The 14,856-nt window shown below is 45.7% G+C and overlaps 1 protein-coding gene across 1 annotated transcript in view; it reads right to left on the reverse strand.

The window, feature by feature from the left end:
* Nucleotides 1-11,382, reverse strand: part of gatm (glycine amidinotransferase (L-arginine:glycine amidinotransferase)) — a 34,829-nt gene extending 23,447 nt beyond the window's left edge. The window contains exons 1-2 of the mRNA XM_048562905.2: nucleotides 11,211-11,382; nucleotides 6,234-6,449 (exon numbers count right to left, since the gene is read on the reverse strand). Of these exons, the coding sequence (XP_048418862.1) occupies nucleotides 6,234-6,449; nucleotides 11,211-11,279 (285 nt within the window). The 5' untranslated portion in view covers nucleotides 11,280-11,382. The remainder of the gene's footprint in view (nucleotides 1-6,233; nucleotides 6,450-11,210) is intronic.
* Nucleotides 11,383-14,856: the final 3,474 nt, after the last annotated feature.

Below are 14,856 nucleotides of genomic sequence, written 5' to 3' on the forward strand. Positions count from 1 at the left end.
CAGTTGAGGACATTTTCGATCATAGGAGTGGGGTAAGTTATGGTCCTTGAAACAGGAAGACATTAGGGATGTGCAGGAGTGGAATGCACCATTTTGGGAGCAGACGTGGCAGAGGCGGAGGAATTGGGAATAGGGGATCGCATCGCCGGCCTCATCTTATCATCTCATCCAGCCCTCCCTCTCATCCACACCTCCTTGACCTGACACAACATGTCCATCTTGGACCAGAAGATCATAGGGCAGAGGAGCAGAAATTAGGCCATTCAGCCCACTGAGTTTACTCCGCCATTCAATCATGGCTGAGAAGTTCCTCATCCATTCTCCTGCTTTCTGCTGGTAACCCTTGATCCCCTTGATAATCAAGAACCTAGATCAGTCTTAAATGTACTCCATGATGTGGCCACCACAGCCTTCTGTGGGGTGAATTCCATAGATTCACCACTCTCTGGCTGAAGAAGTTTCTCCTTATCTCCATTCTAAAAGGTCTTCCCTGTACTCTAAGGCTGTCCCCTCGGGGTCTAGACTCTCCTACCAATGGAAACACCTTCCCAACATCCACTCTGTTCAGACTATACAGTATTCTGTAAGTTTCAATTAGATCATCCTCATCCTTCTAAACTCTACTGAGTATAGTCCCAGAGTCCTCAAACTTTCGTCATATGTTAAGCTTTCTATTCCTGGGACCATTCTCATGAATCTCCTTTAAACGTATCCAGGGCCAGTACATCCTTCCTCAGAAATGGGGCCCAAAACTGCACACAATGCTTCAAATGTGGCCTGAACAGACCCTCATAAAGCCTCAGTAGTATATCCCTGCTTTTATATTCAGTCCTCTCAAAATAAATGCCAACACTGCATTTGCCTTCCTGACTCAATCTAAAAGTTTACCATGAGAGAATCATGGACTAGAACTCCCAAGTCTCTTTGCACTTCAGATTTCTGAATTTTCTCCCCATTTAGAAAATAGTCCATGCTTTTATTCTTCTTACCAAGTGCATAACCTCACACATTCCCACATTGTACTCCATCTGCCACTTCTTTGCCCACTCTCCCAACCTGTCAAATCCTTCCGCAGCCTCCCCACCTCCTCAATACTACTCTGTCCCTCCATCTATCTTTGTGTCGACTGCCAACCTAGCCAGAATGTCCACAGCTCCTTTATCTAGATCATTAATGTTTCACAGTGATGCCACCCGCAAACTGGAGGAGCAGCACCTCATATTCCACCTCAGGAGCCTACAGCCCAATGGCCTAAACGTGGATTTCACCAGCTTCAAAATCTCCCCACCCCCGGCTTCATCCCGTGACCAACCCTCCCTCTCATCCCTGTCTCCTCGCCCAGTCAAAACCTGTCCATCTTCTCTCCCACCTCACCGAACAATCCCCACTGTTCCCTACCCCTATCACCACCTCTCCTCTATTTATTTCTGAGATCCCTTCCTGCTGCCCATTTCTGAAAGAGGATCCTGACCTGAAACTCAACTTTTCTGCTCCTGCGACGCTGCCTGACTTGTTGTGTTCCTCCAGCTCCACGCTGTTATCTCTGGATAAATGAGGTGGCTGTTAAACGGCAATTCCATGTGATTACATGCTATTTTATCCCTCTTTTTTAACAGCATTGTTACTGGTGACTCTTCACTGTCAATTCCACATTCTGATGAAGATTCATGATATTACTATTATCTGGAAATATGGATTCAAAGATAAACAGAACTAAGTATTGCATTAAATTTGATGAATACTTCTACATTGTGTACGTTAAGAATGAAAGGAATTAGTTTCAGTTTTGAGTTCTATAACTGGTGCGGGGCTATCTAGAAACTTGTCTCCATCTAATTGAGGCTGTTAAGAAAAACATTTGACGTGAGTAAGTACTTTAGAAAAACTAAATGACAGAGGAGAGGATACAATTGGACTGTGGCCTAGTATTAACATGTCCCATGTCATATTGGCAGAGGCAGAAACCAGTTATTTGAAAATAAAAGAACCATCCAGAAGGTTTTTTTTTAAAGTGGGTGTGCATGTTTCTGCAAGAGAGAACAATTCTATGTTGGTATAGATGCTGTAAGCCTAGCAGTCTCCAATGCTGTTTGAGGAGAAAAGTTCCTATTAATGTCAGTAAAAGAATCCTCCAGAAACAGAAGATTCTTAAAGAATCCATGTTAAGAAATCAATGAGCTGTTTGATAATTTGTTTCAGGATCTCAGGGGGAGACTTTAACTGAAGAGGCTAGCATCAAGTGGAACAAGACATTTGGCAGAAGGAAACCATTTACAGCCAGGCCAACTTAACCAGGAACTTCAAAGTGGAGGTTCATTGAGGTTTAAGTATCTGTAAAGTTGTTGTTGAGGGCAAAAGGGTTGAATTGTCATTTCTGACATCTCTAAACTGGTTGAATACAGTATTTCTTGTCTGATGTAGTTTGTGTTTACTTTCCCTTAGTGCATGATAAATTTTCTTAGTTCATTGACAGCCTCATGTGAATATCTTCAGTGATGGACTGCCATGTTAACCACACTGTAAGAATGAAATTTAGAATATAATAAGCCAGGTTTCATCTGATTTATCCAGTATTACCATCAAATGTAACTTATTAACTTGAAACTTTGCTTGGGATTTATTCCAGTAGTTAGATTTATTTACTACTTTATATTTTTGTCATAGAGATGGCTAAGATGAATTATATTTTCCACTCCTGAAAGTGAATTCATTATTGTGAATTCTCCCCTCTCTAAACAGCATGAAATGATCAATTTTTGGAGCATGTCATGATTGTTAATAGTCAGTTTCAGTAGTTTGTTAACTAAGTATAGTTCATAAATTGATAAATGAATTAAATATAACCTGGAATGAACCTTTCATTAATCAGTAACATCAGCCCTAGGAAATTAGCCTTCTAGAGTTACTTTGAGTTTCTTGGAATTTACAACTAAGGTGGTACCATCTATCAAGCAGCTTGTTACTCACCCGTCACTACCTCAGCTGCTTGGTCTGGCGGCAGCAAAGGACCAACTTGCCAAGTCAACACGCCCTCCTCCCACTAACTGCCAACTTCAGGGGGAACCTCTTCCTCCTAAGCAAGCTGTATGTTCTTGAGACGTGTAAATATGGAACAAGGCTCAATGTGAAATTAGACACAATGTACAGAAAAGTTCTGATATCTGAAATTAGAAACCTCAAAGGATCTGTGAGGAAAGGAACAATAATAAATGGATGAATTTGAATATTGCACTTCACAGGGTGCAGGGAGTCCCAGTAAGTACAGTCCTTCTGTCGGGAGCTCAGTAACCTGCTTTTGAGCTTGTTTTCCGGGTTAGCTGGTGCCAGGGGATTCAGAACACACCAGGGCAACCTGGGTGGTTCTCCTGCTGGGCTGTAGTTACGGTGATCATTCACAGGTCCAGGATGGACACAACCCATGTTTGCTGATGGGGAGGGGCTTTCACCAGCTGCATCTCTTCCCCAGCTTTAAGGAGTACATGTTCTCCGCCAGACTGTCTGAAATCCTCACTGTCAGTGGGCACTGGAGTAAGTAAGTTATCAGCTGGGCAATATCATCTATTCAAATTATGTAGTCTCCTTGTCTCCTTCTTATGACATGGATTTTATTCAACTGAAAGTACCAAAGCACTTTATCTGATGACACAGAAGAACTCAGTGTTTCCTGTTCATTGGAATTAAAAGAAAAAGCTTATTAGAATGGTTAAAGGAATTCAGTAGTTGTAATCTCACTTTCTATTTACTAGGGGCTTCCAATTGCTATAAGCCTAACTCAGAAACTCAAACAGTTGGGTAAACATTGCAAGACCCTGTTCCAAGTCCAGAATCAGAAACCAGAAAACTGAGAGCACCCTCAATCATGTGCATTTAGACATTGACTCAGCAATTAAACTAAACTCTGAAGTTGGTTCAAAGCTTTCTAAATTTTTGAGTTTCTCAATGAAAAATACAGACTTGAGTTAGTGATGAGAATCAGTTTCCTCCTGCTTCTGCCATTTGCAATATTCATGGTCGATATTTGAGCCACAGCCACTAGGGTAAAGGTGGATCCAAGCTGGTGAGCACTTTTGCAGAGTGGGGCTTTCACCTGGGAGCAGCTTTCATCTCTCCTTGGTTTCTATGTGCGCCAACTTTGGGGTCATTACATTGAAACATGGTATCTGCTCTATGAAATCCTCTTTCTTTGCTTAGTCTCCATCCCTCTCAGAGCAGTGAGATCATTACTGTAAATTGTTAACTCTCCAGTATTTAACTTTTAGAAATGACCCCATCATTGTTTTCTCCACTTATAAAAGCAAAGGCTTCAGGAGGTGATTTTTGCCAAACTAATCACTCTGGGATAAAGTAGTAGCAGTCTGGAGGATCATTCTTCTATCGCAAGACCAGATACATCCCACCACCAGGAAACTTGTCTTCCTTTCTACATTGCTCCCCTGTACAGTGGGGAGATAAAACACAAACGGGTGGCTGCTTGGTCAAACACCTACACTCTGTAGCAACTTCTAGGTGCCTGTCACTTCAACACAGTGTTCCCTGGACAACATTTCTGCCTCAAGCCTGCTGTAGTGCTCCAGCAAAACTCAGTGCCAACTGAAGAAACAAAGCCTCATCTTCCATGTGGGGGCACTACAGCCCTTAGGGCCCAACACTGAGTTTAATAATCTCACAGAATGAACTCCCTCCTCCATTTTCCTTATCCTCCTCCCACATCCCCAAATTCCTGGTCTGTATCAGTTGTTCCCAGCACAGCCAACCCATTTTCAACTGCTCACACATTCCATTAGCATTCTGCCCAGCATTTCTCTCTCACACTTATCATCAATGATCTCCTTCTTTGTCTAGCCCTTCTTACTTCCTTTCTCCATGTATTCTAATCCCTCCCCAATCCTCTGCTTCCCCACCATCACATAATTACTACCCTTTCCTAGCAATTGTCAGTTCTGATGAACTCAACTCGAACCATCAAGTCCGTTTTTAGCTCTACCAATGCTGCCAGGCCATCTTTCTGGTTTTGTATTTTTCCTCGGTAGAACTGAACTGGAATTGCACAGCTGTTGCGAGATTCTTTACTCCACTTTGCTGTATTCAGAAATTACATCACATAAAATACATTTCAGTCCTGGAATTTTAGTGAAACTACACTCCTTTTTCATTCTGTAGCTTCCCCATTCAATGCTCACATTTCAACAGCTGTTCTAATACATTCCTGACATGGGCACGTCCATTGCAATGAAGGAGACATATTAAACATCACGCCATTTACTTTAGGGTCACAATTTTAGCAGGCAATTGAGGAGGCTATTCGACCCATCAAATCCAGGCTGGCAATCTATACCAATCAGCATCTCCCCCACCAACTCCCATGGTTTTCAGGGTTACTCTCCTCCTGCACCAGTGCCACCCTGGCCAGCCGTCATCATCCAAACCGTGGCTGGTTTCTCCTTCCAATCTTGCTGCAATTGGTTATCAAAACATGACGCAAAGCACAGAGAGTATCATGTAACTGATGTGTTCCAACCCAGAATGTTCTAACTCCTCGAGGTTTTTTCTTTGCTTTTTTCTTTGTTTTTTCTTTTCTTTTTCAAGCCGTGCTGAATGGGGTGGACAGACTACAGCCCTGAGCCTCAGCCCCAGCATGGCTTGAGCAAGCTTGGAACCCCCAGCAGCTACAGTTTTCGGAGATAACAAGGTGTGGAGCTGGATGAACACAGCTGGCCAGGCAGCATCAGAGGAGCAGGAAAGCTGACATTGCGGGCCTAGTCCCTTCTTCAAAAAGACTCTTTTTGTTATCTCAGATTCTCCAGCATCTGCAGTTCCTACTCTCTCAGCTACAGTTCGTTTCATGTTTCTGAGTCTCTCCATTAATAATCCATCACAGCATTCTTATCCCACTATTTCTTTTCATCCCTTTTCAAAGACAGAAACACAAGTTAAAAGCAGATTAATGCTGTGGAATATAATTAACTCTGGGAATGTCACTTAACAACAGCTAACAACAATTTACACTTCTACTTTACAATAGTTAATACTTTAGAATTCTAGACTGGTGTCAGTCTGTGGCTGATGGTTCCCAATCTGAACAGCAACCATCCTGGTAAAACTTCCTTGTAATGGAGTAAAACAGCGATGGGTTGGTTTAATCAGCACTTTTATAGACTGGCCTGTTAGAATTGGAGATTCTGCTGGATACCGTGGGCATGTGAGGGGAGACACCTGAAAACCATGTACTTTACCTTCACTTCCACTGTAAAAGGGGGCACACATGCATTCTCTGGCCTCCCAACAATCACTTCTTCCAGAGTATCCCACTCATTGTAGGAACAGACTGGACAGTCTTCAGCCTTCTCCTTATGATCTGCAACAGAGGAGTTCTCGCTGGCTGTGGCAGCGGCGGCAGCCTGGGTGCTTTGGAAAGATTTCTGCACCCATCCCGCCACAGTTCGACGGACCTGCAAGAAAGAACGCAAAACCATTGGAAACTGACCAAGTATCAACTGATATTGTGGAAGGGATCGCTCCTGGGATTCAACCTCGGATTGTTGGCAATGACATTCACAGTTAGAAATTGGAAGGTCAGCAGGACTAAAAGAATCGAATTTCCAATGTGAACGATGCAGATATTAACAGTGAGTGACTTGTCAAGAGGAGGGATTGACAGGGACAGCTTGCGGCTGTGGGAGGGTATATTTTAGGAGTTTGTGTCGCATGGTTTGCCACTAACAGACACCTTTCCGAACCCCCCCGCCATTTCTCACAACTTGCAATAGGAAAGCAGGCTGCTCCTCCTCACCCCAGTGCAGAATCACACCACTCCCAACCTTATGATCATTAAAATCAATGCAAACAATCATGTATATTCGGTTGAATTATCGGAGGATGAGCCTTTCATTCCGCAAGCCTTTGGGCAACTCAAGCGGTCGCCAACCACAAGCTGAGCTTGCCCACGTGTGACCATTACCCTGGGGGTGGCTCAGTGGTTAGCACAGCGCCAGGGGAGCGGGCTCGGTGCCCGTGAAGAATGTTCACACTCTCCCCGTGGGTTTCCTCGCACAGTCCATAGCTGTGGGTAGATATGGCCCTGGTATAGGTTAAGGGTAGGAATGGGTCTGGGTGGGATGCTCTTCAGGGGGTCGGTGTGCGCTTGGAGGGCCGAACGGCCTGTTTCCACACTGTAGGGATTCTTGTGACAATTCACTGGAACAATCAAAATCCATCAGTTTTTGGACGTAGACACACTGACGGCAGATTCCCTCTTCATAGACTGGTCACCGGGCAGTGGGTCTGAACAATACAGCAGCAATCTGCTCAGAGTTTCCCACCTCCGCGCTGCTCTGTTTCCAGGGGCTGCTGATATCGGCTGTCACTGAAATGCACGTCGGAGCTGCCTTTTGGGGGGTGGAAACTGTGTACGGCCAAAACTTTCCACCCTTTCTAACAGCAAGTGTTTGGGGTGTGTGTGTGTGTGTGTGTGTGTGTGTGGGGGGGGGGGGGGGGGGGGGTGTGCAGGGCAGGTCAGGGACTAGCCGGTGGTCGATGGGGTCAGGGATGATGTTAAGATGATGGGTCAGTAGTGGGAGTGACCCGGGGGATGGACTGGGTTTTGATGTGTCTAACATTTCCGGGTAAACTATTCAGTTCGGTAACGTGGAAGTGTCAAATCTCAGAGTCTAGCTGAGGCCTAGGGTCATTCACAGAGGGCGAGCTCGGAAAATACAACCCAGCTGGAAGTCCACACTTCCTGCACGATTAGCAGGACAGTCTCCACATCAGGACCTCAACACTCTCCAGTCACATGCGCGGTCCGGGCAATACCGAGAGCCGAAAACGAGAGAGATAATGAACCGACCTCGATAAAGCACTCAATCCTCTTCAGATGGGTGTCAGGAACCAGGCAGCTTATGCTCCAAGGGATTGGGAGTAGGGTCGGAGCAGAGTTGAGGAATTTGTTTGTTTTACCCAGTGTGGTGATAATTTGGAATTTCCTACTGAAAAACGGCAAGAGAAATAGAAGCGCTCATCAGGCTGATCAGTCTTTTGACCAGCCTGTAAACCAGGACAGCTTCTATTAAGAACCTTCGCAGGAATCACCCCTTGAAGACATACACCACTCAATCCAATAATCCTGAAAGATTTTCAAATTCTGCTTTAATTTCGTGTTTTACAATGACAAAAAATTTTGAACTGTCGATCCGTTAGAGTTTATAACGTGTCTACAAGCTCCAAAGGATCACCTGCAAGATTTTAGGAGCGGAATTTTTTTTTGGCAGCCCTAAATTTGGGGGCAGAAAGTTAAATTAGCCATGGATCCTGCTCCTGGTCAGCATCCAATTAACCCTTTAAGAAAGGGAAGACAATTTGAGTTGTGTGTAAGAGCAAAACAAAAGATCATGATTTAATAGTATTTTGTTACTCATCATCTAAGTTAATGTTTAAAGAATGAAGCTTTGAGTAGGATACCAGTGAACAACTAAAGCCTTGATGCTGCATCCCATTAAGGACAGCACTAGAGGAGAGAAGGGGATAGACCACATATAGCCAGTGAAAGTGGCTCTGAACAGTTGATAAAAGACAGACAGCCAAGAAATTCAACAAAAGTGATGGTGGATTGTATCTTTCCAACACCCCGTAAATTCAGAAATAAATGCAACTGTGAAAAGTTGATTTTATGCAATCCAAGTTGCACTTTCATCATAAAATGTACAAGTAACATTGTTCACTTTAAGTGCAGAATGTTTAAGCCAGTCTTACACCTCAGTGTTTCAGGGGGTTTTGATCAGGAATCCTCACTGTACTACTGACAAGGTTCTGGGTCTGTACCTACACAGGCTACTTGTAGTGGCATTCACGTGACAATTTGATGCTTTGTAATCTGATGACTTCACTCAAGCTTTATGGTCATTCATTTTCCAGTTATTGTTATAGACACAGATCTTCTTTCAACTTTTTCTGACCCAGCTGTTAAAGGACAGTTGCTGGGCTAGACAGTTTCTAATTCTAGACCACAGGAGTTTAAGCATTTGAGATAGGGAATGCCAGACTAAGCAAGATGACAGTGATACTGTACTTGGTGTCAATTACTCAAAGAGGAACTGGTCTCCCTTCTCATACTGTAAGTCACTTGTAGGACAAACCTACCCCACAAACAGCATGTGCCTTTAGATGTGTTACAGAATCCCATTTAACAGCAGAATCCTTGTTTCATGGCATACTAATGATGCTAATGTTATTATTCACCTGCATGGTTATTGCACACAAGATGATTTCTTGAATTTTGTATATGGTAGGTCTTCTGAAACAGGCCTGTTTGAGATCGAAGATATATTTTGACTAGGAGTGAGGGAAACATTGGATTATCACTACAATGGGGTCCAAATCAATCACCTGCTCTGCTCCAAGCAAGTTTCTCACTCCCACAAAAAATTCCTTGAGATTTATTGCCTCAGATGGTACTCTGAATGTGTAAACTTCCTTTGTAAAGGATTTACTACTATCTGTTGCTGTCATATGATAGTACTTTGCTTTCAAACTCGAACAGGCACAGAATACTGAATGCAATTGCTGGACAGACTCTGAACAGGTGTTAGATGTTGGTGGGGGGCAGGGGGTGAAGAGAAAATAAGCTGAGTATACCAGCCACCCTTCAGGCTCCTGTTCTACCTCCAAATTCAAACATACAGCTAGAACAATAGCTCATGTCCCCTTCCTCTAAGTGAAGCAAATCTTGAGCAATAATGAACTTTGAGAAAGACCCAGGACTTTCTCACTAAGTGAATTATCACTCAATATTTGCTTCACTTAGAGGAAGGGTACATGAGCTATTGTAGTAATGAAAGCACTTTTAATGCAAGAGGTAGTGATAACTTTTGCAGAATGGAGCTGGGTGACCTACCCCACTCCTCAACCCTGTAAACATTGTTTCCTCCTTGACCATTCCAATGGAATGGACAATAGGTGCTGGAGTAGGCCATTAGGCCATTTGAGCCAGCACCACCATTCATTATGATCATGGCTAATCATCCACAATCAGTATCCTGTTCCTGCCTTACCCCCATAACCCTTGATTCCACTATTTATAAGAGCTCTGTCTATCTTTCTTGAAAGTGTCCAGAGACTTGGCCTCCACTGCCTTCTGGAGCAGAGCATTCCATATATCCACCACTCTCTGGGTGAAGAAGTTTTTCCTCAACTCTGTTCTAAATGGCCTACCCCTTATTTTTAAATTGTCCCCTCTGGTTCTGGACTCATCCATCAACAGAAACATGCTTCCTGCCACCAGTGTCCAATCCCTTAATCTTATACATTTCAATCAGATCCCCTCTCATCCTTCTAAACTCAAGAGTATAGAAGCCCAGTCACTCCAATCTTTCAACATTGAATAGTCCCACAATTCTGGGAATTGACCTCATGAACAGGTTTCCCCCACTGATTCTCTAGGGCAATATCAGGACATTTGTTAGATAGGTCTCCAGAAGATTTGGTTTCTGTAATACATGGAATAAATAATTTCTAAATTTCAGCCTCATGATCACCCAGATTGTCCAAACACTTTTCCAATGCATCTGCTTTCTGATGTCACAATCTTAAACTAAAAGATAGAAGCCAATAGTAAAGGGAGATCAGCATCATGTCTTTATCCTTCTTCTAGATAGGATCTTTGCTGAAGGGTCAAGGACTGTTCCACCCTTCTACACTTGGGTTCAATTAAAGCCTTTGCTTTCCTGGAGTTGGGTTCAAATCTCGGATCAGGCTGGAGAGAGACAGCTGAGAACGTAACCCAAGTTCACAGGAATTTAAAGTTTGGTGACTAGCCTGGTGCAGGGCATTGACAAGATTCCAGAAGCAAGTAGGAACCTCAGCGTTTCCTTGAGCAGACAAACCCTGCACCCAGGTTCCGGGCGACACAGTGGCGCCAGGAGGGGATCTGATAATGCATAAGTGAATCCACTCGCTGTCGGTGTGGTTGGGGGGGGGGGGGGGGGGGGGGTGGTAAGGGAAGGACTACAGATCGTTCGAGGTTGCCAGAATCGGATAGAAGGGGCTGACTACAGACTAGCTGTAGCCAGTTAGAGCCCCTACCCGCTCCAGGAACACCACCAACCCCACCCCCGATCAGCCGGGGGCCCCCCTCGGGATTAGCAGGTAGAAACAGTCTGGGATCTCTCAGAGCCAGGAGTGACCGGCCCGGGATCGGCAGGTGGGAGGATACTGACCAGATTCCCTAGGAAATGAGCGGACTCGGCTCCTCTGCTACCGCCGCGGAGACACCGCACCCGGATCATTGCGCCAGCAGCTTTTGCCCGCGATCTGTTCGATCTCTCAATCAGCCAATGTGAGATTCCGAGATCACTCCGGCTAGGTTAGGGAGAGTATCCGCTATCGGACTTTTAAACAGGGCAGCCTCAACTCCCATTGGCTGCCACTGACCGCCAACTCCCATTGGTTGCCACTGACCGCCAACTCCCATTGGCTGCCACTGACCACTTACTCCTAATGGACGCCACAGACCGCCAACTCCCATTGGCTGCCTGAGTGCCAACTCCCATTGGCTGCCACTGACTGCCAACTCCCATTGGCTGCCACTGACTGCCAACTCCCATTGGCTGCCACTGACAGTCTGACTGACGTCTCAAAACCAAATTTAAGATTTCCAAACTTAGAAATGGCGTCGGACCCTGAGATCCAGAGCCCGGCCCCCGCTGACTTGACGGCCGCTCTCATTTGCTTTGGGCTGGTATTGGGCCAATGCTGGCAGAAGGTCCCCTCCAGTCAGGTTGCAGGGAGCTGTGAAATGCGGCTAAACTCACAATTAGAATCTGGGAATAGAATCTCGCATCCGGGGAGAGGGAGCCGGGTTAATAAAATGTGAGATAATAAAATGTGAAGCTGGATGAACACAGCAGGCTAAGCAGCATCTCAGGAGCACAAAAGCTGACGTTTCGGGCCTAGACCCTTCATCAGAGAGGGGGATGGGGAGAGGGAACTGGAATAAATAGGGAGAGAGGGGGAGGCGGACCGAAGATGGAGAGTAAAGAAGATAGGTGGAGAGAGTATAGGTGGGGAGGTAGGGAGGGGATAGGTCAGTCCAGGGAAGACGGACAGGTCAAGGAGGTGGGATGAGGTTAGTAGGTAGCTGGGGGTGCGGCTTGGGGTGGGAGGAAGGGATGGGTGGGAGGAAGAACAGGTTAGGGAGGCAGAGACAGGTTGGACTGGTTTTGGGATGCAGTGGGTGGAGGGGAAGAGCTGGGCTGGTTGTGTGGTGCAGTGGGGGGAGGGGACGAACTGGGCTGGTTTTGTGATGCAGTGGGGGAAGGGGAGATTTTGAAGCTGGTGAAGTCCACATTGATACCATATGGCTGCAGGGTTCCCAGGCGGAATATGAGTTGCTGTTCCTGCAACCTTCGGGTGGCATCATTGTGGCAGTGCAGGAGGCCCATGATGGACATGTCATCTAGAGAATGGGAGGGGGAGTGGAAATGGTTTGCGACTGGGAGGTGCAGTTGTTTTTTGCGAACTGAGCGGACGTGTTCTGCAAAGCGGTCTCCAAGCCTCCGCTTGGTTTCCCCAATGTAGAGGAAGCCACACCGGGTACGGTGGATGCAGTATACCACATTGGCAGATGTGCAGGTGAACCTCTGCTTGATGTGGAATGTCATCTTGGGGCCTGGGATGGGGGTGAGGGAGGAGGTGTGGGGGCAAGTGTAGCATTTCCTGCGGTTGCAGGGGAAAGTGGTGGGGTTGGAGGGCAGTGTGGAGCGAACAAGGGAGTCACGGGTGCTGTTTGTAACACCCTGTCCCCGGGGAGTGCCTGAGATAAGCTCAGTCCCTGCACACAACGAGACTAGGGCCCTGCTGCTGGCCATTCCCACTGAAAACCTTATAGGATAGAAGGAGGCCATTCAGCCCGCTGACCGGAACCTAGCCAATTGACCCCACTCCCCATCTCTTTTCCCTTCTCTCGGGAATTTCTCCAATTCCCTTTGGATATGCACCCCCTCACCCCATCCCCAGCAGCACGTTTCAGATCACAGCAACTGGAACCGGGACCAGGATGGCATTGACTAGGGACAGAGGGTACGGAGCCAGGGGTAGCAGCTGGTTTCAGTGCCATCTCCTCAGGACCTGGGTCTGTCAAGGAGCACTAAACCCCCAACCCCACCGTGGTGTTTGGGAGCCACTAAGCTCAGTGTGATTCCCATGAAATTCAGGATGCAACAGTCTATTCCAGGGACAGGGTAACTCCTCTCCAGCAGCTCGTTCAGGGCATAGATTGACTCCTGCCACCGGTGGCGTGTGTCCAAACCCCCAGCTTGGTAGTTGTTGCCATTTAAATTCAATAATAAAAACTCCACTCGATTGGTGACCATATCATTACCATCAACAAAACCCATCTGGTTCACCAATGTCCTCTAGGGAAGGAAACTGTCATCCATACCTGGTCTGGCCTACATGTGACTCCAGACCCACAGCAATGTGGGTGACTCTTACCTGCTGTGACAGATCAGTGAGTAAACCATTCAATTGGATCAAACTGCAAAACAGTGTAAAGAAAGAAATGAAATTGTACAAACGCTTGGCGTTAGTCTAGACACCAACTACATCAAGCTTAAACACCCAACTGACTGGGGCCTTGTGGTAAAAATGCCTGTTCAACAGACTAGATGAGATCGAACTGGCACAATCATACACACAATATCCCAAATTCTACACCAATGTCCGCCTGAGTTCAAATTTGATCCATGCGGTTTCGTGTTGAGTTCCTTTTTCAGATCCATTCCAATAATAGGGAATAATTCCCATAAGTTTCCCATTCAACTTCCAGCACTCCAATGTTTTCAGTCAATGTTTCCATTGGAAAATCATATCAAAACAAATCATAAAAACTCAAAGAACAAAGAAAATTACAGCACAGGAACAGGCCCTTCGGCCCTCCAAGCCTGCGCTGATCAAGATCCTCTGTCTAACCTGTCATCTATTTTCTAAGGGTCTGTGTCCATTTGCTCCCTGCCCGTCCATGTACCTGTCCAAATATATCTTAAAAGACGCTAACGTGTCTGCGTCTACCACCTTCACTGGCAACGCATTCCAGGCACCCACCACTCTCTGTGTAAAGAACTTAGCACATATATCTCCCTTAAACATTCCTCCTCTCACTTTGAACTCATGACCCCTAGTAATTGAGCCCCCCACTCTGGGAAAAAGCTTTTTGCTATCCACCCTGTCTATACCCCTCATGATTTTGTAGACCTCAATCAGGTCCCCCCTCAATCTCCGTCTTTCTAATGAAAATAATCCTAATCTACTCAACCTCTCTTCATAGCTAGCACCCTCCATACCAGGCAACATCCTGGTGAACGTCATCTGCACCCTCTCCAAAGCATCCACATCCTTTTGGTAACGTGGTGACCAGAACTGTACACAGTACTCCAAATGTGGCCAAACCAAAGTCCTATACAACTGCAACATGACCTGCCAACTCTTGTATTCAATACCCCACCCAATGAAGGAAAGCATGCCGTATGCCTTCTTTACCACCGTATTGACCTGTGTTCTCACCTTCAGGGAACAATGGACCTGAACACCCAGATCGCTCTGTTCATCAATTTTCCCTAGGACTTTTCCATTTACTGTATAGTTCACCCTTGAATTTGATCTTCCAAAATGCATCACCTTGCATTTGCCCAGATTGAACTTCATATGCCATTTATTTGCCCAACTCTCCAGTCTATCTAAAGCTGTAATCTCTGACAGTCCCCTTCACTATCTGCTACTCCACCAATCTTAGTATCATCTGCAAATTTGCTGATCAGACCACCTACACCTTCCTCCAGATCATTTACATATATCACAAACAACAGT

Source organism: Stegostoma tigrinum, chromosome 33 (assembly GCF_030684315.1).
Source record: "Stegostoma tigrinum isolate sSteTig4 chromosome 33, sSteTig4.hap1, whole genome shotgun sequence".
Lineage (NCBI taxonomy): Eukaryota > Metazoa > Chordata > Chondrichthyes > Orectolobiformes > Stegostomatidae > Stegostoma > Stegostoma tigrinum.